The 27,918-nt window shown below is 38.0% G+C and overlaps 6 protein-coding genes across 11 annotated transcripts; 1 reads left to right on the top strand and 5 right to left on the bottom strand.

The window, feature by feature from the left end:
- Positions 1-513: 513 nt before the first annotated feature.
- Positions 514-1,996, top strand: LOC111429671 (NAC domain-containing protein 100-like). The gene is made up of 3 exons (XM_023065615.1): positions 514-670; positions 746-1,011; positions 1,466-1,996. Exons 1-3 carry the CDS (start codon positions 514-516, stop codon positions 1,928-1,930), a joined length of 888 nt encoding a protein of 295 aa, XP_022921383.1. The 3' UTR covers positions 1,931-1,996.
- Positions 1,997-2,613: 617 nt separating this feature from the next.
- On the bottom strand, positions 2,614-7,067 carry LOC111429812 (CRM-domain containing factor CFM3, chloroplastic/mitochondrial-like). 3 transcript variants are annotated; one of them, XR_002708228.1, is made up of 10 exons: positions 6,115-7,067; positions 5,586-6,015; positions 5,381-5,511; positions 4,929-5,270; positions 4,670-4,826; positions 4,305-4,597; positions 4,152-4,211; positions 3,696-3,767; positions 3,413-3,610; positions 2,614-3,163 (listed from the first exon to the last, which is right to left on the bottom strand). XR_002708228.1 is itself a non-coding variant. In XM_023065828.1 (9 exons), the coding sequence occupies exons 1-9, from the start codon at positions 6,907-6,909 to the stop codon at positions 3,476-3,478; spliced, it is 2,415 nt and encodes an 804-aa protein (XP_022921596.1). In that variant the 5' UTR covers positions 6,910-7,067; the 3' UTR covers positions 3,252-3,475. The 3 variants fall into 3 exon arrangements, 1 of the variants encoding a protein (XP_022921596.1); XR_002708227.1 differs by having other exon boundaries at positions 2,614-3,105; XM_023065828.1 differs by lacking the exon at positions 2,614-3,163 and having other exon boundaries at positions 3,252-3,610.
- A 359-nt stretch (positions 7,068-7,426) lies between these two features.
- Positions 7,427-13,048, bottom strand: LOC111429811 (synaptotagmin-5-like). 2 transcript variants are annotated; one of them, XM_023065826.1, is made up of 14 exons: positions 12,590-13,048; positions 12,390-12,464; positions 12,175-12,282; positions 12,059-12,091; positions 11,877-11,966; positions 11,083-11,208; positions 10,797-10,940; positions 10,269-10,691; positions 9,869-10,003; positions 9,569-9,787; positions 9,193-9,465; positions 8,302-8,439; positions 7,919-8,233; positions 7,427-7,835 (listed from the first exon to the last, which is right to left on the bottom strand). In XM_023065826.1, the coding sequence occupies exons 1-14, from the start codon at positions 12,767-12,769 to the stop codon at positions 7,617-7,619; spliced, it is 2,478 nt and encodes an 825-aa protein (XP_022921594.1). In that variant the 5' UTR covers positions 12,770-13,048; the 3' UTR covers positions 7,427-7,616. The 2 variants fall into 2 exon arrangements, with proteins under 2 accessions (XP_022921594.1, XP_022921595.1); XM_023065827.1 differs by having other exon boundaries at positions 7,428-7,835; positions 7,919-8,230; positions 12,590-13,047.
- A 651-nt stretch (positions 13,049-13,699) lies between these two features.
- Positions 13,700-18,612, bottom strand: LOC111429749. 3 transcript variants are annotated; one of them, XM_023065732.1, is made up of 10 exons: positions 18,275-18,612; positions 17,611-17,907; positions 17,268-17,502; positions 16,568-16,737; positions 16,324-16,466; positions 16,047-16,224; positions 15,315-15,894; positions 15,111-15,223; positions 14,192-14,438; positions 13,700-14,105 (listed from the first exon to the last, which is right to left on the bottom strand). In XM_023065732.1, exons 1-10 carry the CDS (start codon positions 18,277-18,279, stop codon positions 13,878-13,880), a joined length of 2,196 nt encoding a protein of 731 aa, XP_022921500.1. In that variant the 5' UTR covers positions 18,280-18,612; the 3' UTR covers positions 13,700-13,877. The 3 variants fall into 3 exon arrangements, with proteins under 3 accessions (XP_022921500.1, XP_022921501.1, XP_022921502.1); XM_023065733.1 differs by having other exon boundaries at positions 13,878-14,105; positions 18,090-18,611; XM_023065734.1 differs by having other exon boundaries at positions 13,878-14,105; positions 18,237-18,611.
- A 3,053-nt stretch (positions 18,613-21,665) lies between these two features.
- LOC111429752 (transcription factor BEE 3-like) lies at positions 21,666-23,380 on the bottom strand. The gene is made up of 6 exons (XM_023065736.1): positions 22,723-23,380; positions 22,514-22,639; positions 22,348-22,413; positions 22,139-22,207; positions 21,981-22,058; positions 21,666-21,897 (listed from the first exon to the last, which is right to left on the bottom strand). The coding sequence occupies exons 1-6, from the start codon at positions 23,077-23,079 to the stop codon at positions 21,802-21,804; spliced, it is 792 nt and encodes a 263-aa protein (XP_022921504.1). The 5' UTR covers positions 23,080-23,380; the 3' UTR covers positions 21,666-21,801.
- A 750-nt stretch (positions 23,381-24,130) lies between these two features.
- On the bottom strand, positions 24,131-27,818 carry LOC111429751. Its single transcript, XM_023065735.1, has 8 exons — positions 27,475-27,818; positions 27,292-27,376; positions 26,958-26,999; positions 26,438-26,612; positions 26,112-26,164; positions 25,803-26,021; positions 25,558-25,604; positions 24,131-25,403 (listed from the first exon to the last, which is right to left on the bottom strand). Exons 1-8 carry the CDS (start codon positions 27,714-27,716, stop codon positions 25,349-25,351), a joined length of 918 nt encoding a protein of 305 aa, XP_022921503.1. The 5' UTR covers positions 27,717-27,818; the 3' UTR covers positions 24,131-25,348.
- Between the last annotated feature and the right edge of the window lie 100 nt (positions 27,819-27,918).

Below are 27,918 nucleotides of genomic sequence, written 5' to 3'. Positions count from 1 at the left end.
AACCATTTCTTCCCACTCTAAACAATTACCATCTAACTCCCTTGAATGGAGTCGAAACTTAGATCGTCTGTAACAATTCAAGTTCACCGCTAGTCGATTTTGTCTATTAGTCCAAATTTAGTGGATAACATATGTCTGTTATAGAGAGGTTTTCACACTCTTATAATGAATGCATCCTTTCTTTCTCTAACCAAAGTAGGATCTCACGATACATTATTTCATTTATTTTTTCTTTAAAAACCCTCGTCATCTTTATATTAATTTGTCACTAATTTAATTACTTTAAACATCTAATAAGGAAATTAAAAAAAAATGATTATTTTTTCAAGCAAAGCAATGGCATTATGGTAATTTTGTAAACGGTAGAAAACCCCATATTTCCATGCACATCTTTGTCAACGTGTTAGCTGTAATAAAGAAGATAAAAAGAATCCAATTATATTATATATATATATATATATATATATCTACTTGTTGTTCTTCACAATAATAGCTGATCTTAGGAGTTGATGAATGGAGGAGGAAAATCTGCCACCTGGCTTCAGGTTCCATCCTACTGATGAAGAACTCATTTCTTATTATCTCACTCACAAGCTTTCTGATTCTTCTTTCACTTCCAAACCAATTGGGGTTGTGGATCTCAACAACAATGAGCCTTGGGATCTCCCTGGTAATCTCATGTTTTTTCAGGTTTATGTTCGTTAAGGTGTCGATATAATTCGATTGTTTTACTGTAACTCATCAGCTAAAGCTTCGATGGGAGAGAAGGAGTGGTACTTTTTTAGCTTGAGAGATCGGAAGTACCCGACTGGGCTTCGGACCAATCGAGCGACTGAAGCGGGTTATTGGAAGACGACGGGAAAAGATAAGGAGATCTTTGGTGATGGTGTTTTGGTGGGATTGAAGAAAACTCTTGTGTTTTATAAGGGAAGAGCTCCGAGAGGTGTGAAAAGTAACTGGGTCATGCATGAATACCGCTCACTAAACAACCATTTTTTCAAACGCTCGAAGGTAAGTTGTTTCTGTGAATATTTGACTCGTTAATAATATAAGCAGATATCTTATATGATATTTAGTCTTCCATTATGATACTATATTTGACTTTTTATTATAGATAAATTGTGATGTCCCACGTTGGTTGGGAGGAAAACAAAACATTTTTATAAGAGTGTGGAAACCTTTCCCTAGTAAATGCGTTTTAAATCCTTGAGAGAAAACTCGAAAGGAAAAGCCTAAAAAGGACAATATCTGCTAGTGGTGGGCCTGGTCGTTTCAAATGGTATCAGAGTCAGACACCGGACGATAGGAAACCTTCCCTTAAGACGCGTTTTAAAGTCTTGAGGGGAAGCTCAAAAGAGAAAGTCCAGAGAGGACAATATCTACTAGCAATGGGTCTGGGTCGTTACACAAATATCTTGCATCCATTTAGTACTCGGAGTTAGCTTTTTTTTTTACTCTTTTTCAGGAAGAATGGGTAGTTTGCAGGGTGTTTGAGAAGCAAAACACAGGAAAGAAGCCACAGCAGTTGTCATCATGTCGTGAGACAAACTCAATTATGAATGAATTTGGAGAGATTGAGGTATCAAATTTGAGTAATTTCAGCAACATTTCAGCTCAAACATATGAAAACAATAACATGGTTGATATGAAGATGAAGATGAACATGAATTGGGGTGCACCAGCAAATGAAACAGCTTCTATCAGTGCTCTTCCTTCACCTTCATCAAGCCCACTTAATTCCAATCTTTCCATGAATTCTCTTCTTCTCAAGGCATTGCAACTTACAGCCTTCCATCAAAGGGGCGTTGATGCTCAATTTGGAACTCACCATTTGAGCTGCTTCCAACCTTCTTCCTCTTCAAAAGTCTTTGACTCTTCAACGCAGCAGCAACAGCAGGAGCAACCATTTAACTTGGACTCCCTATGGTGACAGAGATAACCCTTTCTTAAACTTTCTAATATGTCAGTTTCAATAAGGTAAGTTTTAGGGATTAGTAGACCCATATTCAGTTCAAATGTTCCTATGTTTTTGTTTCAAATCAGATCTTACATCGGTTGGAGGGGAGAACGAAACATTTTTTTATAAGAGTGTAAAATCCTCTTCTTAGTAGACGTATTTTAAAATCATGAGGCTGACGACGATACTAACAGATCAAAACGGACAAGATACTAATAGTATATTGTTGCTGAAACTTAGTGTCTCTAAACTTACCGTTTACCAAGCAAATATAGTATCCCGATACATAAAGAGTTGACTTATAAACCCTACAAATATGAAGTTTCTTAGAGTCAAAATAACGTGTGGTTCAAAAGAAAACCTAATTGTTTGACTTTAGATTTCCTGCCACATTAACTTCACTTGCACGTGCGTACTGTCCCATATAGTCTAAAATGTTACCATCAATGTTCTTTTACTTTGTGTTATTAGGAGCTAAATCAAATGCCGACACGATATCCTATTACAAAGATGATTATTCTTCTATCATTTCAAACTAACACGCTATGTTCGTACCATGTAGGATCATTTCATTCAAACTAAAATCTACAGTACAAAATTGTGCGAATTTAAAAAGATGAAATAATTTTAGTTCTCAATAATTAAGAACAAACAAGTCAAACAAAGAAGCTTTCAATTGTGTAAGGGTCCCACTTCATGATCCTGTTAAAAGAACATTAAGGGGGCCTCCTATATTGACCTTCTTTACAAGCAAGGAATAACAGATACACAATAATTTATCAAAAGGAGCCATTTGGAAGTGGCACAGAACCAGATAATGGTTAGAACTTGGAAGAAAAAATTTGGATCATTGGCTGAATTGATACATGAATCTTGCACTTCACTTCAGCTGCAGAAGAGAGAAGGAAACAATGAAGCCTTGAGGAATCCGTTGCTCCATTGTTCCTGTTCTAACGAGAAAATGAGTGATTCACAGGGAAAAATAGATCACACCCATTTTGGCTTGAACTTGAAGCAAATGACTGAGTGCTTCTTATAAGTTACCCAGCAGGCACAGTTTTGAAACCAGCTTTCATTGGAAAATGGCACGGTCGACTTCGGCAGGTATCGGGTCTGGGGTTGGTGGTACGTTTTCCACATCGTTCAACCTGGTACGGCCCGAAGTGAGGAGGTTCAACAGAGTTATGGATTGGACTTAGTTTAACTCTTTCATGGCAAGGGTAGAAGAAAGACAGGTCATTTCTGATTTGTGAAGAATCCTAGACTGAACAGTACTATAAAAGATAACGATGGATCTAAATATTTAGTAGTATTCTCACAGTTACTTGGAGAACCCGTTACCAGAATCATATAACCAGGGCTGTTCACTCATTAAAGCGGTACGTGAGTTGGGTAGCACCTAATGTAATATCTTAAGCTACGAAACAACATGCTTTAAGGGAAAGAATAAGGTACCTGAAATATGCAATTGCAATAAGAACACTCCATCTGTTCACAACTTGGATATACTCTCCCAACCTAGTTCAGAGGATCATCGGTGCTTTCCGAGTCGGAAAAATCAAAATCTTTATCCTCTTCGAACTCACTGTCTTCATCATTGCTATCTTCATCACTGTCATCGTCTGAAATCGCAGACAAAGATGCTTCCTCGTCCTACAGATCATAACACATATTTTGACTTCAAGCTTCTATTCAATTTTTATACAGGGAACAGAGGAAATAGCAGTCAGAAACTCACTTGGAAAGATTCTGAGACAAGTCCATCCTGAGACGGCCAGTTATTCTCATCATCTGAATCTTCAGTGACACCCTATGATTGCCAATTAACAATTATCTCAAACAAAGAATCGGGCGATCCGTGACAATATCCATTTTCTGTGGTGGGGTTGGTATAGGGATGTGATATCCCACATTGGTTGGGAAAGAGAACGAAACACCCTTTACAAGCATGTGAAAACCTTTCCTTAGCGGATGCGTTTTAAAGCCTTGAGGGGAAGCCCGAAAGGGAAAGCCCAAAGAAGACAATATCTGCTAGCGGTGGGTTTGGGCCGTTATAGGGGAGCTAAGGCCACCCCTTCCCACTCGAACCCGACAATCCCACATATGCAGAGAACTCATACGAGACGCTCCATAGTTTCTATCCTATGTAACATGGAAGAAAATGTTATGCAGAATTTGAGAAGTTTCAACTTACAATTTCTTTCTTCATTTCCTCTATGTTTTTCTCGAGTTCAGATATATGCTGACTGAGAGCCTACAAAGTTCCAGATAGATGATTCAAGGTGGACATCAGGGATCAAGAACAGTAGATGATTAACACCAAAAAAAAAATGGAGAAAAATGAAACCTCGTGACGCTGCATGGCAACCGAACGCTTCAATGCTTTTGCCTTCGTAAGCAAGTTTCTTGGCCTCAAGGCAATGGGTCGACGATAATTCTTTCCTCGATAGTAAATAAGGGTATATCCTTTTGGAACTCGATCGATCGAAACTAGTATCCCACCACTCTCATACTCTAACAATCTTGCTGTTTCTTCCACAAAAGCAAGTGTCTTTTGCTTGCTAATTAACTTAACGAGCTCCCTATGCTTCCAGTGTAAATGCATGTTTTCAACCACACCATCAAAGACACCACGAATGCCTGGAAAATCATGATTATTGTGTAAGAAAGAATATAGAAATTTAACTACATTTTCAAATTAATTTCACTCACCTATGGGTAGATATGCTGTCATTCGTAACCCAACTTTTCGAAACATGACCCGTTCCTCATCTGTTATTGTTTCCTGATCATCATCAGGGCCAGAAAGAACCATGGACGCTTCAATTCTAGATAGCAATCTTTCTGCTCTAAGTTTCTTAGCTTGGGCCTAACCATCAAGTTATTAAAAGATCGAAGTTGAGTATTCTATGAGAAGATCAATATCAGCAATCAAACATTCTCGGACCAAATAAAAGAAGATAATACTTACAACACCTAGCTTATGTTCAATTCGTCTCACAAGTTTTGCAGTTTTCGCTCTCGAGCTTTCTTCAATCATTTTTTGACGCTCTTCAGCAGATATTTCCCTTCCCCACCTGGACTGAGCCTCATAAAATTCAGCCAAGGTACCTGCAGGTGCCTGTCCATCATCGCTTGATGAAGTAGCCTCAACGACTTTACTTCGAGCTTTCTCTTCCAAGTCTTGAATCTGTTTTGTTAATTCCTGCCGTTCCGCCAACGCTGCAGCTACACTTGTTGGGAGAAAATCCTTCCCACGATATACGACGATAAAATACTTGTTCCTCAATAGTAACATGCCTCCTGTTAAATTCTGCAGCCATGTGAAAATGATATTAGTACAAGCAACAAATAACATGGCAGTTTGGTTCTAAACTTCTGCTTAAAAAGAAACCGCATTCATTACAGAAATATGAAACGCACCCTTATCTCCTCAGCCATGAGTTTATTATTGGTATTCTGTATACCTCTTTTAACAGCAATTTTAGCCACTAGGCTCTTTTCCCAAAGCTTAAGTATAGCAACAGCCAGGCCCTGATGGTTCCTGTTTCTCCCTGCATATACAGATTTGGAAATAGTATGTTCATAACAGAATCATGCAGCAAAATTAAAGGGCATTAGGAAATACCAAGAGCAAAATGACAAGGCAAGGATTTCGTAAGCTTCCTCATCTCAGTCATCTCTGCATTGGTAAGTCCCGACCGCATTCCAGTTGGGAGAAGCCTGAGAGGAGTTTTGTAACCGGGAATACTCGGAGGAAGCTGATCAGCATCAATAGGAAGCACTCCTGTGCCCCACCATTCAACAAAACGAGGACCTAAACCATCTAGGAGTTGGTTGTATTCAACCTCTTCCTCTGACATCTTGGCCGTCTCTGGAGCTGAAGCCGCAACACTGCCACTCATTGTTGAAATGGCAGCAGAAGAAGCATCTGGGATGGATATCCCTTCCCCCTCCCTTGCAAGGGGCTTAGTTTTTGATGGCGCTTCATAGTTACTACCGCGGTAAACTACCATAACACTTCCAGACCTCCACAGAACCAATCCTCCAGTTCTTCGCTGGTCATCAGATCATTCAAGTATTTAGCAAACACATAGTATACTAATAATGGAGTGCCAATCAGGAACTTTATTTAAAAAAGCTAATCAAGAACAAACCTCTACAATTTGGTGCGCTGTCTTCATGTCGTGTGCAAGCTCCTCGTGAAACTTAAGCCTTACAAGTTCCTCCTTCCTCCATTTCCCATGAATCTTCTCTAGCACTGGCTGTGTAATCCCCGCTTTCGGTATGTTAATCCGTTCTCTGATGAACATCCCCATTCCCCTCAGTCGCCTCAGCTCCTCATCTTCGATTGTCAATTCAGCTAATGTCGGAGGTTTCATCTTTCTCCTTTTCAACCCTCTTCCACCGCCCTCCTCTTCAGCCCTTTCCTCCTCTCTCTCCCATGGTAGAACCATTTCATCCAATATGGTATCCGGTCGAATCCATTCACGTTGAAGTAAATCCCCAAATCTTTCCTCCCCCATCACGGGCATTGGCTCGAGAGAATCCAATTCGTTATCCTCCTCTAACCCTAAATTTCGTAAGCGAAGCACAATTCGATCAACTGCACTCTCCCCTCCGTTCTTATCGAAGAATTGCGTCTGATTCTCCGCTCGATCAGTTCGATCATCTCGGGTTGTTTCGGCCAAATTCTTCTCGACTTTACGATCATTACGAGAGCTCCCAGGAGGCCATTTGGAGATCCAAGAAGAAGAGGGTCCAGAATTGTGGGAAGTTTTAGGGATTCTCTTGCCGCTGTGCTCAGTGGTTTTAGGGGTTCTGAGAGAAGAGAATGTCTTTAGAATCTGCAAAGACAAATTGGGGGTTGAAAGAAGAGTACGCGAGTGGGAGAAGAGTGGAAGCGAGTTCTTCAATGGCAGCTCCGATAGTCTGGTAGTTGCAAAGGCCATATCTGTAAGCTTAATCAACAACTGAGTCTGGAATGCTTTATTTCTTTGATTTCGTTAGCCATTGGATGCAACCAAAGAAGCAGAAAGAAGAGGAAACCAAGCTTGAGGGTTGCAGAGTGGAGGAAGAGAAGCTTCAGCGGAGAGAAGAAGATGGATAAGATTTTGGATTTTTAATTCAAAAACTAAATGTAAGTCCGTTTGATTTTTGTTAAAACGAATCAAATTTGAAATTATTCACAATCATACTCTTACAGCAACGGGACAATGATTATGCAACATTTATTCTAAAGTAATGAACAAGTCAGACGTGTGAATTCAAAATTCGCGAACAATGTTGTAGTATGCTCAAGCCTTAGATCACGTTTGAGAGATCGTGAGATCCTACATTGAGTAAGGAAGAGAACAAAAGATTCCTTATAAGGGTATGAAAACCTCTCTCTAGCCCATGCGTTTTAAAATTTTTAAAGGAAATTCGAGAAAGAAATCCAAAAGAGGACAATATCTGTTAACGGTGGACTTGAATTGTTACGGGAATGTTTTAGAAAACGTGCCTAAAGAAAGCAATTTTATAGGCTAAAAGCAAATAAGTAACCATAAGTTTATGGATAATCATACAAAGGCAGGCATCAACTATGAACCAATCAATCTTACAAAACTAGGTACCTATCTGAACTGGTCTCTATGGATAATCATAACTCAAGAATGCTTCAATTTCCAGAAGATCTCCGACTAATTGAAGGAGTATTAAGAATCTCCTGACCAAGCTCCTTAATCTTATTTATGAGAAGCGTTTGTTCAGTTTCAAGCTGTAGTATATACTCCTGCTGCACTTCCTCCAGGCTTTCTAGTTCACTCAACGTCGCCGAAACACCGTCGAGATTAGCCTCCTCGAACAAACTGCGAAACTTGCTGATTGTTTGCTTCATCTGTTTAAAATGGTGCATTTCAGGCATGAATCATGAAGTTTGAGCTTGAACATAAAGATGGGAAGAACAGTAAAATATATCACCTGACTTGAAATTTGATGTGCCTTGGTAACAGCAGATGATTCAGAATCTAAACTAAGCCTTTTCTGTTTCTGAGGATCAGGAACTTTTCTTGTGATTTGGATGTGGATCTCTCCTCTTGTCACCCCTTGAAGAGGTATCCATTTGTCAGCCATTTGGTTTGGAGGCAATCTTTGATACTCAACAACACAGTCTCCAATGCTTGATGTGGGTAGTAAAGCATTATGATCCTTAACATACAGCACTAAAGGGCTCCCATTATCAGGGAACTCTAACGTCTGGTTCCAGTGAGGATTTAAAGTTTTGAACATAACCTGCTACACATATCATCATTATAGTCAGAAGAGTTCATAACAGTTGCAAATAGTATATTTAGTTCGAGGACCTTTGTTCGTTTCTTCATGTCTCCATAATGCACTCTCACATAAGGGTCGCTTGTTCCTCCAATATCAGCAGCAACCAAATCTTTAGCTTCTATGATAACAAGTTCGATCCAACCATTAGTTGAGCCTGTGTTTGAACCCTGAAGGCAGAAAAATATCCCCAAATAGGCTTACAAATTAAGTCAATATTAGCATATGCAGGTACCAGCTTTCATGGACATTCTACTCCATAAGAAACTATGAGATCCCACAGGGGGTGGAGTGTGAGATCTCACATCGGTTGGAGACGGAGCGAAACATTCTTTATAAGGGTGTGGGAACCTCTCCCTAGCAGATGCGTTTTAAAAACCTTGAGGGGAAGCCCAAAAGAGAAAGCCCAAAAAGGACAATTTCTACTAGAGGTGAGCTTGGGCTGTTATATATAGTATCAGAGCCAAGTTCCAGGCGATGTGCCAGTGAAGACACTGAACTCCGAAGGGGGTGGACACCAGCAAGTGTGCCAGTGAGGATGATGGGTTCCAGAAAGGGAGTGGATACTGGGCACTATGCCAGTGAGGACGTTGGGCTCCGAAGAGGGTGGACACCAAGCAGTATGCTAGCGAGGACACTGGACCTTGAAAGGGGGTGGATTGTGAGATCTCACGTCTCAAAGGGGGATGAATTGTGAGATCCCACATCGGTTGGAGATGTTGGACCCCGAAGGAAAGTGGATTGTAAGATCCCACATCAGTTGGAGAGAGGAACGAAACATTATTTATAAAGGTGTAGAAACCTCTCCCTAGCAAATGCGTTTTAAAAACCTTGAGGGGAAGCCCGAAAGGGAAAGTCAAAAGAGGACAATATATTTTCAACGAGAATACAGAAACATCATGATTTGTTGTACTAAACCATACCCTTGATCCTTCATAGTCATCTGCCTTGAGTGCTTCTATCAGAAGCCTCAGTTCTCCAGAATTTACTTTCTCGAGGGGTACCCATACGTCCCTGACTGTTCCTTCAAGAAGTCCTTCCAAATTCACTCGGGCAGTACCTATGTTTTCATCCCCAAATATATCTACGCCAAAGCATTTTATCTTGAGGTATTCACCACCTCCAATCTCATCAAACTCGAACTTTTGATTCCAATTAGGATTTACAGAAACAGCAGTTTTTGTTTTCTGGAGAGCCTGAAACGAAGTCTGCTGAGTAAGTTTTCAACTATAAAGCTTATGTTATTGATCTAAGCTTCCTGTTCCAAAACTTCAATAGAAAAAGGGTATAAAGATTTACCTTCCCATATTCCAGTTTTACATATGACTCACTCTTAGCAGATTTATCCTTCAAACTAAGATCTTTTCCTTCTACAATGGTAATGGCAATTTTCCTTCCAGTTCTTGAAGGAAAGCTTGAGGACCCATCAACCGGCTGTTCAGGTCTAACATGAAGATTAAGCGAGCTATGTGAACCATCAGAAAATTGCCATTCTTTAGTAACAAGCTTCACTGTTAACTGCAAAATAGGTTAACAAAGTTTGAGATGGACATGACTGTAGTAAGATAATGATCGAATTTTCAGGCACCAACATCATACCTCCCCACAACCAACGCCTTCAAACGGGACAACCATTTCAACCTCTTTTCCACAAAACTCAGCATGCTTTGCTATCACTTCAGAGTCAGATCCTATTGCCCAAAATGTTGTGGAATCATCAGCGGCATACTTCATCTGCTCAACAAGTCAAAGAATATGATTAGCTGATACTAAGATTGTGTTGAGGATCGTTGGGAGGGAGTCCCACATTTGCTAATTTATGAAATGATCATGGGTTTATAAATAAGGAATACATTTTCATTAGTACGAGACTTGTGGGAAAACCAAAAGCAAACCCGTGAGAGTTTATGCTCAAAGTGGACAATATCATACCATTGTGGAGAGTTGTGATTCCTAACAGATTGTTCATATCTTATGAGTAATGGTTTCAGGAGAGTACCTTTACTTCACAACTGGCTAGATAATCATACTTGACAAGGCTTGGGTTAGATTCATAAAGATTGAACCGAAGAGTTCCTGTATCTTCATGCAAAATCATATTGAACGTTGAATTCCATACAGGGTTGGAGCCTGATCTTAGAGTAGTTTTCCTACTTAGCTCATGAAATTCCACCTCGACAAATGTCTGCAGTTCTTCCTTATCAGTTAAGTTTTCTTCTGGGGGACTATTCATATAAGTACTCAGAGGATTTCTGGAAGAGTTGCCTCTTGAGTAATTCCTGGAAAGCTTACTGGCTGAGATGACTGTCACATATAATGTACCACTGACAGCCTTTTTACCCAGGTCAACTGCTGGCAATGAGAGACAGCGGCGTCGAGGTTCAACCATTGTCTTTACTATGATATCTGTTAGAAGTTTAACCTGCAAAAGAACGGAGCAGATCAACGTGGCATGACCAAATAAATGCATTTCCCAATGAAAAGATTTTTTGGTTTCAGGAAGGGAATGAGAATTGAAATATTTTACCAGCCAAGAAGAGACACCAGGAAGCTCTGTTGCAGGTAACGACTGGCTACCGCCGCTTCCGAAAGCTACTCCTATTCTCACTTCTGGAGTGCAAACAAATGAATACAAAATGGCTCTCCCATCCAAGATTGGCCTAAAGAGAAGCTGCGTCAAGAAGGCCAGGTAACCAACAAACCCTTTGAAATTGCTCAATACTTAACAGAGATTGTATACAAGTCAAGCAGATACATTTTAAGGGGTATAAGACAATTGAAGGAAAGAGGGATTAGGTAGCTACTTCACTTACATCACCCTTTATGTGAATGCTGTTGATAACAATCCGTGCAGTTCCAGTAAATGGCATGGCCAACTTGGCTTGCAACATGATACTCATTTCATTTGTGTCCCAATCAAAACCCAAACGCATGATTCTCTGAAAAAGCGTACACAAAGAATAATAAGTGCCTAGCTGTTGAGGCATTGGTTGACTGTTTGCAGGACAACAAAACTAACTCTATTGTTAAGGCAGCATGTGCTTCCATTTATGCATATGAACAAGCAAGTGGCCAAACATCAAGTGTTGTAATTAAAGCATATACATTAAACATTGGGAAGTTTCCAATTTGATAGATGATGAGAGCGAAGGGAGAAGAAGAAACGGGTCTGAACATTTGGTCTATAGTAGGAAATGAATGTTCACCAAATAGGTTTCTTAGAAGATAATATATTCTAGCTAAGGTCGTGAGATCCCACATTGGTCGGAGAAAGGAACAAAGCATTCCTTGTAAGGGTGCGAAAACCTCTCCCTAGTAGAAGCGTTCTAAAAACCTTGAGGGGAAGTCCAAAAGAGAAAGTCCAAAGAGAACAATATCTATTACCGGTGTGCCAACAAGGACGCTGGCCCTCAAGGGGGGGTGAATTGTGAGATCTCACATCGGTTGGAGAAGAGAACAAAACATTCCTTATAAGGGTGTGGAAACATCTCCTTAACAGACGTGTTTTAAAACCGTGAAACTGACGACGATACGTAACGGCTAACGCGAACAATAACTACTAGCGGTGTACTTTGTGCTATTACAAAGGTTGACGAAGAAAACAAACCTGATTGCTAGATGTTGACCATTGAGTCCCACGAAGGCCCAAGCCAGGAGGACATGAACCTAGAGAAAAGGATGATAATTCTATTCTATCCTGCATGGATATAGTCAGCCTTCCTCAATATGGACATTCATGAGGCTAATCAACTCTATAAAAGAACATTACAGAACACAATAACAACTTACAATAAGTGTTGGCCTCCGGTGTTTTAATCGTTTCTGCAGGAAGCAATTTTGAGCATACTGAGTTCAGTTACAGCTAAATTCATCTCAGAAACAGCATAGCAGAAAAGGAGTTTCACCTCAACAATAGAAGTGAACTTTGAGGAAAGTTTTGGGTTGATATATGTAGGCCAAATTTCAGTCAACAGCTTATTCAACCATTCACAGTGCTCCAGTGGTGTAGTGGGCTGAAAATTTGAGAGAGATAAGAGAGAAGAAAATGACATAGAATTGATGACAACCATGATCCCGATGGTAAAACAGTACAAGCAATCAAAACCATCAAGAATGTTACCGAGGTGTCCAATACAATTTTCTTCCATTTTTTGTTCAACTCCTCTACAACTAGTTGCCGTTGAAAATTCCCATACTGAAAACACAAAAAGAAGTACAAGGTTTCATCAGTTCCAGTTGATAATCAGATAAGGAATCGGCATTAAATCAAACAGGTAATGGGTTGCAAACATTATGAAGAGAAACCAAGAATAGAACTACCTGTAAGGTCGCCCACACGGCAATAACTAGAGGGATCCAATTAGAGAAAGAAAAAACCCATTTCTCGAAAGCCCAAGCAAGCAAAAACAGAGGAGCCAAGTACAGAAGAAAGGGCTTCTCCATAACAGCATGGCGCAAAAGCTGAAGGGTTTCCACAACGTTGGATCTAAACGGCTTCATTTTTGCACTCTTCCTGTGCACCAGCTAAACAACTCGAACAGAGCTTCATCCATAATTTTGGAAGGGCAGAGGAAGCATGAAAGTAGGCATGGGGAGCTTCACCGATTGGTCCAGTATGGAATCAACGCAGAAGGGCATAAAAACGTGGGGAGAACGATCGGATTCGGGCATGGGAATCTGAAGGAAAAACGCATAGAATTGATGCAACACTCAACAAGAAAATGGAAAGATGGGGACTGGGATTAGAGCCCACGAATAATGGAAATCAAAATTCTTGGACGTGACAGATGCAAGGGAAGAGAGAGAGAGAGGAGAGAGAGAGAGTCAACAGGAAGTCAGCCGTAGAAAGCAGAGAATGAATTGGGGAATTCCGAAGAAAAAGCGCGTGTGTCTGTGTGTGGCTGTCACCGTAGCCGTAGGGAAGCTCGTTAAAAGTTATTTGTTTTATAATTTCTAGTACATAAAAAAATAAAGTTATATAAGAAATACTCAAAAACGTTTTCAAATGAAGTAATTAATTAATCCTTTTAAAAGTACTAATAATTATTAAAAAAATAAAGAGGAACGTGTACCTATATTTTCTATTTATTAATTATTTTATGCTTTTCTTAATTTCATTCTAAGCATATAAATAATTCAAGATTCCTAAAAAGGGCTTACTTGCTACACAAGTTTTGTCGAGGGATATGCTAAAAAATATATATGAAAGTTAATTAAAATTATTAATAAAGCAAACCTAAGCTTGCTTTTTATAATTTATAAATACAAAATAATAATTATATAAAATCTAAAATGAATAATTAATTAATAATAAGTAATGAGTAAATGTGGGCCCCACGATTGGGTATTAGGTAGTTAAATTATATAAATAAATAAAAATTAATTTAAAAGATGAAGAAAAGGAATATTTTTAATATAAAACTCCAGAAATGGATAAACAGCGCTTGCAATTATTATTAAAAGTGAAAGTCAATCCGGGGAATTTACACTCCTACCCTTCTAACAACCCAACGTGAAATGAAACCCAAAAATACAAATACAAATACAAATACTACGGCTTCTCTACATGCAAATTACAAACAAAGGATCATTTCATTTCAATTTCATTTCATTTCCCCTTCTTGTCTTCCTTTTCCCTGTCCAGGATTACAGGAGCTGCTGGAATGCTGAACCACCATTCCTTTACTCTTCTTGTCCATCTCTCTGTGCTTGCTTTTCTTGGGGGTGAGTACCTTGTAAATGCCTCCAAGAACACCATTAGAAGTATGTATTTTGTGGGAAGGAAGGCTAGAGTTAAGGCTATCACTAGCAGAGATACTGCAAACTTCAACGTCGCCTGATCGTTTCGAGGGTGGTGGAAGATGTTAAATCACATACATATCATACAGGTATAGGTAAGACACCAATGAAACAGATTCGAACCTGAGGGAAAATGGCGAGCAGCAGAGCGCGTAGCTTGAGGAGAACGATATTCCCGTCTTGGATCAACTGTTCCACTTGAGAAATCGTGTTCTGAACGGCTAAAAGCTGCTCCATTGCATTCATTGCTGGAGGGGCAACGACCTTAACTTCGTCGACGGGGGTACCTCCTTGGTTGAAAAGTCGTGTAACCATCATGAAAACTGCCATGAACGCAAGTAACAGCGCGATGGCATAGGGCAGCCAGTCCCTGTGAAAACAATGTCCAAGTTCATTATCGACATTTTTCCATAGGAATGCTTCAACTTAACTTGAAGCTCAATGGTAAAGAAGGACATGCAAAGATCCCACGTCTTGGAGAGGAGAACGAAACATTCTTTATAAGGGTGTGGAAACCTCTCCCTAGCAGACACGTTTTAAAAACCTTGAGAGAGCCTAGAGAGGACAATATCTGCTAGCAGTGGGCTTGGGCTGTTACAAATGGTATTTAGAGCTAGACACTCGGTGTTGTGCCAGTGAGGAGACTGAGCCCCGAAGGGGGGTGAACATGAGGCGGTGTGCCATCAAAGACGCTAAGCCCCGAAGGAGGGGTGGATTGGGGATCCCATATCAACTAGAGAAGGGAGCGAGTGTCAATAAGGATGCTGGGCTCCGAAGGGAGGTGGATTGTGAGATCCCCCATCGGGTTGGAGAGGAGAACAAAACATTCTTTATAAGAGTGGAGAAACCTCTCCCCGACAAACGCGTTTTAACAAACCTTGAGGAAAAACCCGAAAAGGAAAGCTCAAAGAGGACAATATCTGTTATATTATAAATCAAATTCCAAACCATAATGATGGAACTGGCGACCAGACTTCATGGGATCTCCCCGTAATGCCGAACCAAGACGCTTAAAACCCAAGTTCTAGATCTTGATACTTACCTGCAGATAATGTAACTGGAGATCAAACAGAATGCCAAAGACTTCATAGGATCTTCCCATAGTGCCAAAGAAACAAGGTACATCCCAAGTTCACTCACTGGCAGCATTAATTCCTGCACCACAACACAGCAAAGTAGATAATAGAGGCTAAGATTATTAAATAGCTACACAAGAATCCTCTAATAGGCAAGGCAAGACTAATACCTTCATCACTGCCAGATTCGTATCAATGCCATCTACTTTCGCTCCATCGACCGTCTCTCGAGCCATCACCACCTTTTCATAGTTGTTTCTTGATTCCTTGACTGCTCTTTCCAAAGGAGTCATTTTTCCAACAGCAATCTCACCCACAACAAGCTCATTTTCGTTCGGATCGCTTAAAGCTGTTCCCATTCCAAATCCCAAGTGAGAAGCAACGTCGAGTGCTGAGATTGAATACATTCCCTTTTCGTGACTAGAATTGTTCGTCCGTTCATTCTCCTTCATTTCCGACATATTCGCAAGGGTTTCCAATATTAAGTCCCCACCTGGGAGCTGATCACAAAGATTAAACATGAGAAGCGACTCGCATCCAAGCGATGGTGTAGAACATATATCTTGAATGGCTTGTAAACGTAGAATTCCAAGAACAGCTTTTGAAAGCGCTTCACTCCTTTGAATTCCCTTGATCTGGAACTTGTTGATAAATCTATGAACATACAGAACCTCACGGATGATTGCCAACCAAAAATCTCGACGAGTATGGCCTTTAAGTTCAGGAAACTCGATCACTACTGGTTCGGATCTAAAAAAGTGCACACATTTACCCAACAAAGAAAATTGGTGAAAATCAAACTTGACAGCTCTTAGTATTCTTATTGTTCATATACTAGATGTTTGCACCATTAACCCCAATCAATCCCAGCCCTGCCAACAAGAAAGGAATGATCTACTTACAAGGAAATGGATTTATATAGAACCGCCTTATCGAAAAGCCGGGTGCCCCATGGTCCAGTCAATTCAGGTTTGACAACCTGCTTCAGATCATCAGATAAGTCGTATCTTTTTGCCTTGTCAAATGATACGACACGAAGAGCTTCGAAGTAAAGTGCATGATCTGTCAGAACCAACCTACCTGCACACATGAAAAAATAAAGGTGAAATAGAGATGTAATGAGTAAACATGCACCAAGAGGAACAAAGAAATTACTGAAATCATCATTTCATGACTCACCCGGCCAGGTAGAAATTCCAACATGTTCAAGAACTGGTTGTGTGGTGACTGTTCCATCCACTTCTAAAATCTTTTCTTCTCTTAATGATCTTTCAGACTGAAGAAGGTTTGACTGTGATAGGTTTTTCATTTTTTTTATCACTCTATCAAGATGAACATGTAATATTAGACTGCAAGTACGAAACAAATAGATAATTTGATGTATACAGTTTCCTTCATCGGTACTGAAAGGAAAGGTACCTACTTTTCTAGCCCGCTCAGGTACTTGTCGTAAACAGAGAACTGAAGTCTAGCACTGGTTGATGAAGTCAGCGCCTCGAAAAGATTTTCACTAACAATCACGTTTGAAATTATGGGGACTGCTGGAGCGATTCGTGAGAAAGCCTCCACCCCAACTGATGCCTCTTCATCAATCTGTAATAAAGGTCAGCTACAGATGAATACTGAAAACACTAGTATCAATAATTTCTAAAACAACAAAGACACATAATCTTCATATGCTTCATCTTCCATCGTTTTACCGAGGGTGTGGAAGCAAGACATTGTGGTCAATCAAATAAACATGCAGAAATGGGACAATATACGTGACCGTTAATGAAACTATTCAGTCCGAGTCCGAGCATCGTATACTTAAGTGATTCTACGAGAATTGACAAAAGTAATATGAAGTAAAATGGTGAAGTAACCTGCATATTGGTGGGTCATCTCAGATAAAAGGAAAGTCAGTAGAACCAGAGATAAACCTCTGACCGATTTAAAGGCATTATCGATATGCAAACATCACAGGAAATTTGTAATTTTGGTAAGTCTACACGATCCAAGTGAAATACAAAATGGGATCAAAAGAAGCATCTTAATGATCTAGTAACGTTCATTTTCAAATTTCAACTATCCATATCTGAAGGATCAGGACACGTGCAAAACATATAAAACCAAGAACTTACATCAAGTAAAGGCTGGCTAGAGCTTGCTGGGGCTTCCCAAGCTATCATCATGTCAAAGGTTAAGCGTCGAAATTTTTTATCACCCAAATAGCCCGTATTTTGCGTACATAGTGCAAGTGCCCTGAAACAGCAATACTCCAGCAAGTTTCTTGCATAATTTGAGGTAAGCTTTAGTGAATCAATTGCCTCCGTATTAAAGCTTTGTTGAAGTTCGCTAGCAGAAACACCAAGAATTCTGTATATTTGACATTGTAATGGATTGAACATCAATTTATTTAAATCCTTGAACACTAATTTACTACAAGGACAACTGAAAGAACGAGACATGCTATTAAAAACTTACTTAGTACATCTCCGAACAACCACATTGGCAAATGGAGAGAGCTCGCTTAGCCAATTTCTCTGAGCAGAAGGAAACTTTTCAATCTCTTCGATTTCTTCATCAAAAAAGCTTCGCTTCCCTAACAACCATTTAAATGAACTGTCCCTAACAAGCCCCTCGAGCGTACTTTTGGTTTTGCTGAGCACAGCCATCTTATTCAAAATCTTGCAATATTGTCGAGCTGATAGACACCCATACCCAATTAAGCACCATGCCAATCTCACACCTCCCCAAAGCAATATAGCGGGCGCCCAACACCTGATGAATTCACCCGACAATGTCACTTAAACAAGCAGAAGACTCCTACCTCGTACAGAACTAGTAACTATGTACTGAATTTCAGCTAATTACCCCCAATTTAATAATCCAAACAACTGCTCTGTTCGTATCAAAAACGAAAATAAATCAAGCAGGGTAATTACACTCTTGAGGAATCGTACCTGAACACTGTAGCGATACCCTTCAATTGATTAAACACACGAGCAGAGTATCAAATTTAGTCAGCTAGGCAACAACCCACCGCGTATAAACTTCATCGAAAACCCAAAACCCAAAACCCAAATTCTATTAATCGATGACAGCCATACCAAACAAATAGCAGCTTCAAGGATTAGAACTTCGGAACCTCATCGCTCAAACGCAAGGGGTAACTCTCGTAATCCCTATGCTACAAAACCTCGCATCACGAACCCCAAAGCATTTATCTACAGGCCCACAGCGCCGATTCGCCGGATTCTGAGGAATGGCGCGTGCTGACAGAGCAGCAAGAGTCGGTTCAATCAGTCGCCGATATCGCAAGGAACGTCAAATATTCTGTGATGGGTCGGGATCTTGATTCTTGCTGAAGATCAAGAAAATAAAATTGAAAAAGAAATTAAAATTCCAATCAGATGGGTGTGATTGTAGAGGGCGAAAGATGAGCCTTCGTCACATATGGCATTATCAGCTTGATGATTGCCGCGAGCACTTTGGAGAGTGTCCTCCATCGATGGGTAAACCTTTGTTCAGATGCGGGCACGTACAACGTGAACAACGAGCGGTCTAATCTCTGATTGGCTAAAGCTTTTCCGAGTTGATCCATCTATCTACACCGCTTGATGGAATGACTTTTTAAAATACTTGGGACTATTTTCTCAATTAAATTTCCAATTATACCCTTTTCATCTAACATTTGTTTCCTTGCTACAAATTCTCCGTATATGTTATGGGCCCAATTCGTATTGGGCCGGCCACATCGTTGCTATGGAAAAAGCCCATTTGGGTTTTCAAGGCCCATATCTCAACTATCTTTGAAGCCCAATATGAAAATAAAATTAGAATATTTGAAATTGAAAAGAAAAGAGAGAATATTAGGTAAGCAATTGAACACAAGCTGACCCTCAAATCTTAGAAAATGGCTACAAAATGACACCAAACTTGACCACATTTGGACCCACTTCTCTTGCTTGCATGTTCCAATTAATATAACCAACAATGGGACGCGAGTCGAACTAATTGTAACACATGGATTTAAACCGAGAAACTTAAAAAATGTAATAAAAATGAAATTAAGTTGCAACCTAGATAATTAAAATATATAGTAAGATTAAAATAAAACTTAATCTAAAAATATTTGTTGTTTTAGATTTAATTCTATTATTAAAAAAAAAAAAAGGTATTTTCGTCTAATAATTTATTTATATATATATAAAAAAAATGGATATTTAAATTTAGTTATTGGATTTATTTTAGAAGTATGTAATGATATTGGGTTTGGTTGGTTTTGGGGCATCCACTGGCCCATTAAAAGCTGTCTCTCTCCCATTTTCATGGATTCATTGCATCCTACACAAACACACAAAAATTAAATTATAAATCTTTTTAAAATTAAAAAATTAAATCCCAATCATTCAAATATTGAATGGCCAACATCCAACGGATCTTTAAAACCCTAATGTTAAGTGGGTTTAATAACGATGTCGTTTTTAATTTCTTAAATTTTAAAAAATTTATTAAAATTTTCAAATAATTTTAATTAAAAGAAAAAAAAACAACTAAGAAAATAAACAACAAATAATTATGAAAACTATTTTAAATTACGAGTATTTGTTGAACTGTCACAGTCTGCCCAACTGTTTGAGTGTACCCAACAGAATTTTGTCATTTCCCTTACCTATTTCTTTTACTGCTGATTTTATTTATTTTTTAATTTTAATTATTATTTTTCTTCAAAATTTAGCTGTTGCCTTTTCACTCATTTTAATTTTAATTATCCATCTGTTTCTGATCTGGACGTTAACGTCTCGTTTCATAACCATTTTTTTTTATTCTATAAATCGCGTAAGAAATTAATATTATTTTATTATTGGAATTATAGAAATTCTATTATATGTACTTACTTATTCATCCATAATTGAATATTTGATTGGCACGTATATGAAATAAATAAAAATTATTAAAAATAATAATAATGGGAGACAAAGTGAAAGATTTAAAGTTGGGAGGATGACAAGCAACTATAGTACAATTATTTAAAACATTAGAATAGTATATGTCATGTGATTTCTTCATGAATTTTTTTAATTAATTAATTAATTAATATATTGGTTTACATTGGAAAAGTAAAGATTTATTAAAGTACATTTAGGTCGGCCGACTTTAGAATATTTTGATCAAAATCAGTGTGGGACAATACTCATGCATTTTGACCATCTCTATACATTAACTATATAATATATTTCATGTGAATTATTATTATTTTTATCATTAAGATTCGCATAATTATCCATTTAAGAGACGATTACTCTAAATTTCGATTTTAAATAAAGTTTTGAATGTTGGTTTAAAAGAAGCTCTACACCTGGACCTGTTAGATGGTTCCTCGTGTAAAGGGTATGCTTTGCCAAAAGTTGATGTTCAATCAATTTGTTGATTTTGAATTTATAATAAAATGTCACGTCCACTAAAATTAATAATTTAGTTGAACTATACTTATGTTGATATTAAATTTGTTATGAGTCGAATAAAGACAGCCACGTGGGATAGTGTGAGGTCTCACGTCAATTGAGAATAAAATATTTCTTATAAGGGTGTAGAAACCTCTCCCTAGTTGATGTATTTTAAAATCTTGAGAGAAAGCTGTTTAAGATAAAATTTAAAGAAGACAATATCTGATAGCGGTGAGTTTGAGTTCAATTTGCCAATCCTATCCTTGGTCATCACACTATAAATGGCCAAACACCACACCAGTACAAGATTTTGTGATCTTGATGCTAAGACTCAACTCGGATATCACATCGATAATCTCCAACGTCAAGATTCATGCATCAACAAAAACTCTGATTTAATCTCGACTATTATTACTTTAGCTTATGTCAAACTCTAGAAAGTGCTAATCCATTTTGAAATTCTAAAATTATCCGATCATATTAGAACTCCAAAATTTTATTTTATTTATTATTATTATTATTATTTTGTATTAGGAATTTTTAATATTCTTTTCTAAACACTCCACTACCACTCTATTATCCTTTTTTTTTTTTGGTGGAAAGATTTTAAAACATAAAGAATAAAAGGAAAACTTTGAAAGCCTTTTTTTTTTTTTCAAAAAAAAAAGAAAAAGAAAAAAGAGTGAACTTTTTAGGGTCGTGAATAAAATTAAAAGATGATGTAACACACGTTGAATCGAAACCAACCACATCTAAATTAAAATGATTATCAACATACGAAATTATGCTCCAGACAAATTTAAAAAAATCGATATTTCTTATACTGATAAGGTATAAATTTATTTTCAATGGCTTAATTGTATGAGTTTCAAAGTTAAACATGTTACCTCCAAAAAAGCACGAGTGAAGATAAAACATGCTAAAACGAGTCGTGTTAGAAGTAGTTTAAGTTAAATAGGTAATATGATTATATCGCACGGGATCATCCTGTGTCAAATCCTGGACATGGGTATTTATAATTATTGTTTCTTTGAAAAAACAAAACAAACAATAATTTGTACGCTCGAATTGTTTGTACATGTACAAGAATTATCCATTGGAATAAGCTCTTTCTATTAAGTACCTATTATAAATGGAGAACCAAATTTATCTATAAAATCATAAAAAGAAAAAAAAAAAGCTGAAAAATGGATGATCTTCTAATGTTGACTTCCGGAAATAAAAGTCAAAGGGGCAAATTTGAGTGGAAGCAACCTATTCCTCCATATCCGTCTCTCATCAATCTCTCCAGTTCTTCTTTTGCTTCATGTGCCTTCGCTCTCTGCGACAGTACCAACGATTATCGACTCGAGCATAGCACTGTATGGATGTATGGATGAGATATCAATTACCATCGTAATTTACCTGTAGTTTTGATATGGCATCGACCTCCGAGTTGAAGTCATACAAAGAGCTAGCTGCAGCCAGTTTCATAGACAGGAACTGAAATTAAACAGAAAAAAAGAACATTTAGTTTCAATCCCTTTTGTTCTTCGTTTATATGTATAATTTGAAGAACTCACCTCTACTTGATTCTGCAGAGATTGAACATAATTAATTATCTCATCCAACATGACCGCCATCCCCATGGTCTGTTATTCCATTAAACATTTAGTTTCAATCCCTTTTGTTCTTCTTAAAATTACCCACAAAAAGAAAGAACAAGATTCTTGAAAGAAAAAAAAAAAAAAGAACTTTTTTGACAAGAATATGCTTAGGTTCTTGTTCTTACCTTGTAGCATCCTGGGACAATGTCTTTCAAGCATCTTAGTCGTTCATTGATTTTGCCTCTTCTCACCTGATTGATTGATTGATTGATTGATAGCAATTGTTTTGATTATGATATACAAAGGAACAGAGGTATTTTTGCAGATGATTAGTAATGATTTGAGAGTTACCCTTTCAGCTAAACTGTGGCTATCAGTGGCTTGCCCTCTTCTTGCTCTAACATGAACCACTTCTCTTCTTGATTTCTCTTCTTCTTCTATCTCTGTTCTTTTCAGTCTCTTCCCTTTTCTTGAATTCTGTAAGAAAACAGAGGAAAGCTTCATTAACGCCATGGATTCAAATGAGGAGGAGCTGAAATGAATTAGTTTAAATGGTGTACTTGTTTTGTGTTGAACCCTGTTTCAGAGAGTTGGGGAGTTGAGATTCCAGAGCTGCTTTCTGAAACATCCATGGATTTTCTCTTCTTGATGTCGTGGAATTCAGAGAGTGGTGGTGGGGGAGCAGTTTGGGAGGGAAAAAGTGGGAAGCTGGAGGTGGGTTCGGGCGGATTTGGTGGTGGAAACTGCGGTGGCGGTTGGTGGGGGAAGAAGGGGTCGCCGGAGAATGGGAAGAAGTTGGTGAAATTGGGAGGTGGGTTGGGTGGAACAGAGTAGGGAGGAGGGAGGAGGTGGAGACTAGGATCGTCCATTGAATGAGGGGAGATGAAGGTCTGGAAGTGGGGAGGGAAATCCGCCATTGATGGGAAGGAAGAAGAGGTGGAAAAGGATTATATATAGAGAAGAGGAGAAGAGGAGAAGAGGAGAAGAGGAGAAGAGAAGGGGATTACAGGGATTGTAAGTTTGGAGTTGATATCAGGAAACTGTTACATCTAAGAGAATGAAAAGGAGAAGCATTTGGTGGGTGGCCACGTGGTGAGACCAGCTTCTATGGTTGTGTTCCCTAAGTGGACCCCACACCTCAGGAGATATAATCCAACAACAAATACGGGCCCACGTCATGCCCTTTAGTTTTTCCTCTCCCCCCCCCCCCCCCCCCCCCCCCCCTCCCCCCACACCCCATATATCCAAAAGCTTATTTATTTATTTAAAGTTTAGTCCTTTCAAAATCATTTCTAAAATTGTTCCCATTCATTTGGATGGATCGTAACTACCTAATCAACAGTTGTAATAAACTATCATCAATCACCATTTTTTCCTCTATAGCTACAATACTGAACGTACCATACTAATTTTGCGTTCGCATATTGAATTGGATCAAACTAAGACATTCTTAGACTCGACTCAACTCAATTGTTGAAGTTCTAACTTTTTTTTTTTGAATTTATTAAGTAACGAACAACTATAAATTTTTTGGATTGGATTTGTTCACGTTGTTTTGGTAGTCACAAAAAAGTAATAAAAATAAAATGTTAGTTATATATAATTAAGATTTACAATACAATTTCAATATTTTTTTTTAAAAAAAAATTACCTTCCAATTGAAAGTTATATTTAAAAGTTGTTATAGAATAATCCATCAAAAATATAATTATAATGAAATAAAATAAATATATGTATTTCTAAAATTAATAATAAATTTAGATAAAGAGTTTGAACTCAACTCAATCCAAACCATAACTCAATCTAATAACCAACTCAATCCAAATGAGTTGGATCATATTTTTTTGAACCTTCATACTTTTAGTCTATATATTTGAACTAAAATAACCATTTTAAAACTACAAAAGCAGCACGAACAAAAATTAAAAGACAATACCTTTCATTTACATGGATTTATGACAAAATCGATAACGCGAACAATATAATATTTTATTCTAGAAATAAAGAATTGATTCCCAAACAAAATCATAGATTCTAAAGACATTTTCTTTATTCTAAAACAGCTTAATTTGCTCAAAATGAGCGGTCCTCAAACTTGGACATGCAAAGGTTTCAACTTTGATCTTTGGGTCACTATCTATGAATGGTTCTTGGGAGTAGAATGAATGAGAATAAAGGATCACTAATTTCACTGTAATTTCGTATTCAATTCAAACTTTAGTGTCTTCTAAACCTGTGACTTCATGAACCAGCTGCTTGAATGCCCAACTTCACAACAAAAATGGTGGGAAACAGAGTAGAATGGGGATGAAAGTTATGGCTTACATATGGGTTGTGTGGCAAATCACAACTTTTAAAGAATAATTGAAATTTCTCCCTTTTGTGAAATTTCTCCCTTTTGAATCAACCATAAGAAGTAATGAAGGGCAAATACGAAAGAAAAAAAGAAAAAAAGAATTTAATCTCTCTTTTGCCTAATGTATCCATATTAAGAAGGGGCATATAGCAATTCATGTATAGTGTGGCACCACTATTTGCAAATAGTACTTTTGTAAAGGACTATTTGTTAAATAGTTGGGTTATAGGGTTAATTATGGGAAGGGCCTTTGGAATGGTATGGTAAGGTGTGCTTGGATGAGCATTAAAGAGTTTTTGTTTGGTTTCTACCAATATGAAAATGAAATTGATGGGAATGGGTATGGTTTATGATTGAGATGTTTTGAGGGAATTAATTATTGTGGGTATCAATCCCAATTCCCAAATGATGATCCTTAATCAAACTTTAGGGAGTTTTGTGTGGTTAAGGAAGGGATTATGCATGAGAAATGCATTAAATTTCATTAATGTTTCCTTAATATAAATCAAATCAAATCTATGTGACAAATAGTTGCCTAATTTGTCTGCAAAAATTAAGTTTTAATGGCTGGAAAAAAAAAAAAAAAACACAGCACCAACCCTTCACTTTCTCCAGAAGAAGAAACAGCTGTGGTTAGATTTAGTCATTAAGTTTTAATGGCTGTTGATTCCGACCATAAACAACCACCACCATCCCATAATCTGTATGAGAATTAGGGTCAGAGTTCTAACAAACCTGTCTTCTGTGTTCGTAGGGGCACCCACATCGATCAATCCATGACGTAGAATCACAAAGCTTGTTCTTCACTAGCTCCATGTCGATCAATCCTCTTAGGATAGGCTGACACGAATCTCCTCACTAACTAATTCAAATATTTCATCTACCCTGCAATGTGAAAAACTCTTATTAACAAACTTCTATGCATGCCACAACATGCCAGTTTTGGGCTCTTCAAATATATAAAGCCAACTGCTCAAAGTTTTACCTGCTTATCTCTATGTTTTAACTCGAGGGAAGGGAAAAAAAAACTTGTTCTTACCTTTTTGTGTGTATGTTCACGTCTGCAAGCCATGCAACAAGATAAACCTGTTTCAACTCGTCTTATTAGTGGTGTGATAACCAAAGGGCAAGTTTCTGCATGGCTAACGAATATTGAAATAGAAAAGAAAATGATCTTAGTTCCATGGATGAACTTCGGAAGGTGATAGGCGAAGGGCGAGTTTATGCATGTCTTATGAATATTCACTACTAAAGCACTGATGTGGATAGCAAAGAGTTCAAGACCTGCAAAACTTCTGGGTTTGGCTGATGGTTACGACTAACCATATGTGTATTGGATTCATGACCCTTCAAGGTTGGATGAAGCGGCGTGCTAGTTTCCTCAGAGAGCAAGTTGCACAAACGCAAGTTGTCGAACTCCCCCGAGTAAAGCTCTTCTGACCAGACCAAGCTGTATTGTGAGGATCCAGAACTAATAGAAAGAAGTTCCATCAAAAGCTGCCGCTGCATCAACCAAGTAATAAAAGGAAAATTTATTGTACAAAGAATATCATGTTGACGAAGCCTCAAGCAGGCAGCTAGTCATTCAATTACCTTCAGATTCAGCTCCAACCCGAACATTTGAACAAGCTCCTCTGCCAATTTCTCTGTGTTCATATTAAGGGGGAAAAAACTCGTAATAAGTTCGTGTCAGATCCAAATTCTTTCCTACTGTCATCAAAATAAAGTACATTCGATAACAAAAGGCTTATTTTCATTCTTTCCTACTATCATCTAAGTTTGTGTCAGATCCAAATTCTTTCCCACTGTCTTAAGAAAATTTCATTCATTGTGAACTCGAAGGGTTATAACTAATTTTCATTCATACGAACTCAAAAGTGCAAGCCTGATTAATGAGGTCTTAGAAACTTCATACGCACCAAAGCAAGGGATTGCCAATGATGTAAATACGGAGATGCCACCACCATCTCCAGCATCTTCACTTTGATTGTCCTCAAAGCTAGTGGAAAATTGTATGAGCGTGCTACTACTTGTTCCCTTGAAATAACATCTCATCAATCTGCAAGTGTTGACCATCTGAACTACAACATCAACCTGCGAAAAGCTTTTGAAAACACATATGTTACAGAACATCGGTTGAGTAGAGAACCAGCAGAATTATGTGAAGGGAGACAGAAACTTCTAGCTTTTGCTTGCTCAGGTTATTATTGACATTAAATAAGATCAAACATATACATTTTTGGCTAAACAGAAGCCTCAAATTTCTCCATGTGAGTTAGTCATTTCGGAGACAGGGAAAATAACTTTGGGTTATGCCATACAACTTCCATGGATAATGATCATAGAAGAGTGAAAAGAAAATTAAGACAGTTTTTATAACGTAATGATTTTGGCCTAATTTCTAATGGATTAACAGGAAAAAAAAAAAAAACCCTGTACCATGTCTTTGTATGAAGATAAGAGTTTACTTCGATAAAGTTCCTGAAACAAGATTGAATAGTACACAGCGTGTTAGTAAAAATCATGAAAGATTGTTTTCATCTCTCCATGCCCAAAAATCATGAATAAGCAATTGTCTAGAGAAAAGTTGGAACAGAAAACTCCTTGGTCTTTGACTCTTGTAGCATACTAAATCGCCAACAAGACTAAAAAAATTAAGCTGATAGGAAGATCACAACGAGAAATTCAATTTCAAAATCAAACAGGCAAAGATTAATAAGCTCCGCCAAAGATTATGACATCCAGCAAACTATCAGCTAGGATAAAAAATCACCTGCTGCTTAGACAATTTTAAACAAGCTTTATTTCGTATATCAAGCATGTCGCTGAGAGAACCTAGCTCCATAGAAGGCATATACCTGAAAGTTAAACCACAAAACCAACAATAAAAATCCCAAACAAGCAAGACCTAGCAACCATGTTAGACCAGAGCAAATAGAGGAGTTTATGGAAGTACTTTTGTGATAGATAGGCATTGACAACAGATGTAGCATGAGATCGCCCGGTAGAGGAAGAAGAAGCCCATTGTTGTTTGAGTGAAGACAACTTCGACCACTGATTCCGAATGTTCCTTTGCGCTGATGGCCGCCATAACCTTATAACAGAAGGAAGTAGAGGCGACGAGCTTGGTGTTGTAATGCTGCCAGATTTCGAAATAGCTCCTTTAGAAGGAGGCGTAGAGAAATGCTGAGCCTCCATGGCGATCAGGCTTTTTGTCCGGTCGTCGAGGCAATTGAAGTGCGGCCGGCGGAGGAAGACAGAGTGCTGTTAACTTGGGGGAGCGAAGAAAAGAGAGGGAGCGGTTTATATATAATATAACCTTTAATAAAATTAAAATTATAAATTAATAATAATATTTACCACTGTTTTAACTTCATTTACATTTTTAAAAAATAAAAAA

This window comes from Cucurbita moschata, unplaced genomic scaffold, assembly GCF_002738365.1.
Source record: "Cucurbita moschata cultivar Rifu unplaced genomic scaffold, Cmos_1.0 Cmo_Scf00032, whole genome shotgun sequence".
Classification (NCBI taxonomy): domain Eukaryota; kingdom Viridiplantae; phylum Streptophyta; class Magnoliopsida; order Cucurbitales; family Cucurbitaceae; genus Cucurbita; species Cucurbita moschata.
This window is presented reverse-complemented; position numbering and strand designations above follow the sequence as displayed.

Bases quoted from the DNA above. Each gene is read 5' to 3' on its own strand.
- LOC111429749 (XM_023065732.1), bottom strand. The intron at 16,738-17,267 runs GTAAGTTCTTGG...CCTTTATTACAG, and splicing joins CTAGCCAGCCTTTACTTGAT to ATTGATGAAGAGGCATCAGT. The intron at 16,467-16,567 runs GTAGGTACCTTT...TCATCTTGATAG, and splicing joins TACCTGAGCGGGCTAGAAAA to AGTGATAAAAAAAATGAAAA.
- LOC111429751 (XM_023065735.1), bottom strand. From the start codon at position 27,716: ATGGAGGCTCAGCATTTCTCTACGCCTCCTTCTAAAGGAGCTATTTCG. The intron at 27,377-27,474 runs GTACTTCCATAA...TTTAACTTTCAG, and splicing joins AATGCCTATCTATCACAAAA to GTATATGCCTTCTATGGAGC. The intron at 25,404-25,557 runs GTAAGAACAAGT...TTCACATTGCAG, and splicing joins GTGAACATACACACAAAAAG to GGTAGATGAAATATTTGAAT.
- LOC111429752 (XM_023065736.1), bottom strand. From the start codon at position 23,079: ATGGCGGATTTCCCTCCCCACTTCCAGACCTTCATCTCCCCTCATTCA. The intron at 22,414-22,513 runs GTAACTCTCAAA...TCAATCAATCAG, and splicing joins GCCACAGTTTAGCTGAAAGG to GTGAGAAGAGGCAAAATCAA. The intron at 22,059-22,138 runs GTGAGTTCTTCA...GTTTAATTTCAG, and splicing joins CTCTGCAGAATCAAGTAGAG to TTCCTGTCTATGAAACTGGC.
- LOC111429812 (XM_023065828.1), bottom strand. From the start codon at position 6,909: ATGGCCTTTGCAACTACCAGACTATCGGAGCTGCCATTGAAGAACTCG. The intron at 4,827-4,928 runs GTAAGTATTATC...CTTGATGGTTAG, and splicing joins TTGAACATAAGCTAGGTGTT to GCCCAAGCTAAGAAACTTAG. The intron at 3,768-4,151 runs GTAAGTTGAAAC...TGGCAATCATAG, and splicing joins AGGAAATGAAGAAAGAAATT to GGTGTCACTGAAGATTCAGA.
- LOC111429811 (XM_023065826.1), bottom strand. From the start codon at position 12,769: ATGAAGCCGTTTAGATCCAACGTTGTGGAAACCCTTCAGCTTTTGCGC. The intron at 10,692-10,796 runs GTAAAATATTTC...GTTCTTTTGCAG, and splicing joins CTGGTGTCTCTTCTTGGCTG to GTTAAACTTCTAACAGATAT. The intron at 9,788-9,868 runs GTATGATGTTGG...CCTATTTTGCAG, and splicing joins AAGGCGTTGGTTGTGGGGAG to TTAACAGTGAAGCTTGTTAC.
- LOC111429671 (XM_023065615.1), top strand. From the start codon at position 514: ATGGAGGAGGAAAATCTGCCACCTGGCTTCAGGTTCCATCCTACTGAT. The intron at 671-745 runs GTAATCTCATGT...GTAACTCATCAG, and splicing joins TGAGCCTTGGGATCTCCCTG to CTAAAGCTTCGATGGGAGAG. The intron at 1,012-1,465 runs GTAAGTTGTTTC...ACTCTTTTTCAG, and splicing joins ATTTTTTCAAACGCTCGAAG to GAAGAATGGGTAGTTTGCAG.